The 4293-nt window shown below is 47.3% G+C and overlaps 1 protein-coding gene across 24 annotated transcripts in view; it reads right to left on the bottom strand.

Moving 5' to 3' along the window:
* The window catches only part of LOC128896683 (phosphatidylinositol-binding clathrin assembly protein LAP), a 36141-nt gene that overhangs the window by 8651 nt on the left and 23197 nt on the right, over positions 1–4293 (bottom strand). For 9 of the 24 annotated variants that reach the window (XM_054160062.1, XM_054160073.1, XM_054160069.1 and 6 more), the window contains 4 exons: positions 3624–3746; positions 3424–3553; positions 2956–3042; positions 858–1559 (listed from right to left, as the gene is read on the bottom strand). In XM_054160062.1, coding sequence (XP_054016037.1) covers positions 858–1559; positions 2956–3042; positions 3424–3553; positions 3624–3746 — 1042 coding nt within the window. The remainder of the gene's footprint in view (positions 1–857; positions 1560–2955; positions 3043–3423; positions 3554–3623; positions 3747–4293) is intronic. The other 15 variants (XM_054160077.1, XM_054160084.1, XM_054160085.1 and 12 more) reach the window with 7 other exon arrangements.

Genomic DNA, 4293 nt, shown 5'->3' with positions numbered 1-4293 from the left:
CTCCCAAATCTCCCAAGAATCTACCAAGTCTCCTACGTCTCCCAAGTCTCCTAAGAGTGTCCCAAATCTGCCAAGAGTCTCCGAAGTCTCTTACGTATCCCAAGTTTCCTAGGTCTTTCAAGTTTCCTAAGAGTCTCCCAAATCTCCCAAGAGTCTCCCAAGTCTCTTACATCTCTCAAGTCTTCTAAGAGTGTCCCAAATCTGCCAAGAGTCTCCCAAATCTCTTACGTCTCCTAAGAGTCTCCCAAGTCTCTTACGTCTCCCAAGTCTTCGAAGAGTCTCCCAAATCTCTTACGTCTCCCAAGTCTTCGAAGAGTCTCCCAAATCTCTTACGTCTCCTAAGAGTCTCCCAAGAGTCTTCCAAGTCTCCTAAGAGTCTCCCAAATCTCCCAAGAGTCTCCGAAGTCTCTTACATCTCTCAAGTCTCCTAAGAGTGTCCCTAATTTGCCAAGAGTCTTCCAAATCTCTTACGTCTCCTAAGAGTCTCCCAAGTCTTTTACGTCTCCCAAGTTTCCTAGGTCTCTCAAGTCTCTTACGTCTCCCAAGTCTTCGAAGAGTCTCCCAAATCTCTTACGTCTCCCAAGTTTCCTAGGTCTCTCAAGTCTCTTAAGAGTCTCTCAAGTCTCCCAAGAATCTACCAAGTCTCTTAAGAGTCTCCCAAGTCTCTAACGTCTCCCAAGTGTCCTAAGAGTGTGCCAAATCTGCCAAGGGTCTACCAAGTCTGTTGACTCCTACACGTACCATACCGATTCTCAAGGAATCGTCTAAGCGAGGAGTAATCCCGAATCGATTGCGCGGTTGGTCGATAATCGCGTTGAATCTGGTCACACTGATCTACGAATGCATATTCCCGTCACCTGAAATGGGCTGCTTCGCCGGGGAACCGTACCCCGCCGGGACTTGGGTCGGGATACCGTAGCCGGCCATCGGTCCACCAGGCATTACAGGCTGCCCGGTGGCTGGCATATTGGCGGCCATATCGAACATGCCGAAACCCTGTTGCGGAGGTTGCTGTGCTTGTTGCGCGGCTGGTTGTTGTTGAGCGACGGGTGCCGGTCGTGACGGAGACCCGCCCAGTGCCATGCGAATGCTATCGTTCAGATCGTCGAACGCGCTCTTGCTGGGAGCGGCGGCCGATCCCCCGGGTGTCCCTGTACCCGGTTTCCCAGTCGCCGCTCCGTGAACAGTCGGAGACGACGGTCTCGGTGTACCGTTCGTCGCTGTCGCGGGAGGCGGGGGTCTGGGAGGCGGCGTGGCAGTGGACTTACCGGAGGCAAGGGCCGCAGAGGACGCCGTCTCCCCGGCGACGTCCCCAGCGGCTCCCTCCGCGGTGCTGAGCACTGCTGAGTCGCTCCCAAAGAGATCTGCCTGGCCGCCGGCACTGAACAGGTCTCCGGTCTGCGATTGCTGTTGGCCGTCAGCGGCGGCTCCACCGGCCGCGGCACCCTGCTCGAAGAGACCGAAAGCGGCTGCGTTTGACTGCGGTGGCTGGGAACCGAGGGAGGGGAAGTCGGACATAAAGGGGTTCGGTACGGATCCGGCCGTTCCTGGAGCACCAGCTTGCGCAGAAATCAAGGTGCATCGATTAGCCGTAGGCTGGTTAATTGCGTCGGGGGATGATGGGGTATATATCATTTCTTTGGGTTTACTGTCGTGTGACGTGCGAGATGGGGATGATGACTGTTGCGACCACGTGGATATGAATGTTAACAAACATCGTTGCTATTCACGCTGATCAACCCTCGGCTACACCCGGGATCAACCCTCCTTTTATGGCGATTTTTGTTGTTGTGGATATCGATGAAATTCTAACGAACCTGTTCACCGACAGGAAATTTGAACAAAATCGTAACTCTGGATCGGATGAACGGATCTCGATGATCGAAACGGGAAACTGCGTGTCCTTAGGCGAAGAATTTGTGAAAAATATCAAACATTTGAAAGGTTTCATACTTTAGTTGATTTTCGTGGGAGAAATGTGTAGGAACGCACATAACCTTCAAAAATTCATAACACTTTCGATAATGAACAATTTGAATTGAAACTTTTTTTCCTGGTAGACCTTATGGAACCCTACGAGAAACGTACAGAAAGTTTTTCTCTGAAGTGAAAACTGAATTTTTTAAAAATAGAAGAAGGTTTCATTTGAGAATTCCCAAGGGTGCCCTCGTCAATTTTGGTCGAGATCTGAAACAGTCTATAAAAATTATTTTTCATTCGCTTGCTCAAAATGAAGCACTTTATGTTGAATAACATATAGCCGCAACTTGCATCGTTCGCGAGAAAAAAAATTTCACGATACATTCTTATAACGTGAAAGTCTCCAGGATGCATTTCCATATAACCACGTAGAGAAAGTACGACGTTCAGCAGTATCGAAAGTCTCGTTGGTCCCCTCTTGTACACGCGAAGTAACCGAGGGTTGATTCTCATAGCGTGAAACCCTCCGGAGAGACCGTTTAGCAACGATGTCAGCTTCTCAGTGCTTCGGTACCCGAATAAAATAACGCTCGACGAGTTAACAAAGTCCCATACCACGAACCACACAAACGATTAACAAAGTTCTGCAACTAATTCACGACATGAATATTCCCCACTTTGGGTAATCGGTGTCGGAACTATGGGAGAAACTCGTGACGAATGCAATCTGTTCCCGGTTAGTTTACGTATATGCTCGAGAGGAATGTTATCGCGGCATTCCTACCGATAGCGTCCAAGTGTGGATTAACTTGCACAGGCATCGTCTCTATGTCTAGACAATTTAGTAAGATGCAGATACACGATAACAAAAATAGTTTAAGCGAAGTGGATGTAAAGAGTCGTGTATATGTACAATGTTAACAATGTGGAGACAGAAAGAGACGGTGCAGAATTTTCATGGAGAAGTGCGGTATAGTTATAAACAATTCTTATTCCCATAGAGAAAGGGACGGTAGACGAGTCGGGAGCACTCACCAGGTTGGGAGTCTTGGTTACCGAATACGGACGAGAAACTGTTATCTGTAACAAAATTATTATTTGCTGGGGGCGCTGCTGCGAAACCTACAAATCAAAAAATAAAAAAGGTACCAATGAAATCAAAGAGAAATACCGAAGACCGTGGTTAACACGTTCACCGCCGGACCTGATACACTCTTGAAAATGTTTCGCGTGAAAATTGACGACTACATGAAATTGAACTTCATTTTTAAATCGGTCATGAACTCATGCCATCCGTCGTACGCAGTATTTTTCTCAAACTACATGAAATTTCATCGATTCTGTTTAAATTCATTTCCTTTGATGCTTTCAAAACGAATTTTACTTTTCTTCATCGGTGAAAAGAACACTGTCACTGGTATACAGCCTGGCGGTCAACGTGTTAGTAGAAAATAATGAAACGAACGAGAAACGATCAAACGTTTACGTAATACTTGTATTTACCGTTACCGTTAGTCATCCACATGTTGTTCTGCGCTTGTGCGGTTTGAGCAGGTGCAGGCTGCGAGCCGCCAAACATATCCGCGAAGGGATTGCCCGCCAGCTGAAGCAGGTCATCGGACGCTCTCTGCGACTAAAAACGACGGAAGGAATTTATAGTCAGCTGCGTCGAGTCTACGCTACGAAGAAAGATCTATGTATACCTGGTTGTCAGCTGTCGCTGATGGCGCTCCGAACAAATCCACGATCGGCTGATCCGCATTGTTCGTTGGAGAACTGAGGAATGGATTTGTGCTCGGCCCTGTCGACGGAGATTGCACTTTTGCCTGGAAACACACGGTTACGTTAGAGAACCAAGGTTATAATTAGGAGATAGAAGACGGCTGTTAGGAGATGTAAACAATTACACATTTACTGTGTATACGTGTTTCTTTTACTTGACAGTTTGAAAGTCAGGACAAACGACCAGTTTAACGCGTCGACTCGATGATACTTGGGACTAGTGATGGGCGAAACCCTGGGCTTCGAATAAATCTGTAGGTTGCTGATAACTCTATCTCCTTTCCTCTTTTCCGAAGAAGGAAACGAGACAAACATATCAACAAACTTCAGATTTATTCGAAGCCTAGGGTTTTGCCCATCTATGCTTGGGACGCTACAGACGCGGAGTTTAACGCGTTAACTCCCTAACACTTGGTACAGAATATGCGTGGAGTTTCACGCGTTAATTTGGTAACGCTTGGTACAAGAATATGCGTGGAATTTAACGCGTCAACTCCCTAACACTTGGTACAGAATATGCGTAGAGTTTAACGCGTTAATTTGGTAACGCTTGGTACAAGATGTGTGGAGTCTAACGCGTCAACTCCCTAA

The sequence above is a fragment of the Hylaeus anthracinus genome, unplaced genomic scaffold (genome assembly GCF_026225885.1).
Source record: "Hylaeus anthracinus isolate JK02 unplaced genomic scaffold, UHH_iyHylAnth1.0_haploid 11978, whole genome shotgun sequence".
Classification (NCBI taxonomy): domain Eukaryota; kingdom Metazoa; phylum Arthropoda; class Insecta; order Hymenoptera; family Colletidae; genus Hylaeus; species Hylaeus anthracinus.
This window is presented reverse-complemented; position numbering and strand designations above follow the sequence as displayed.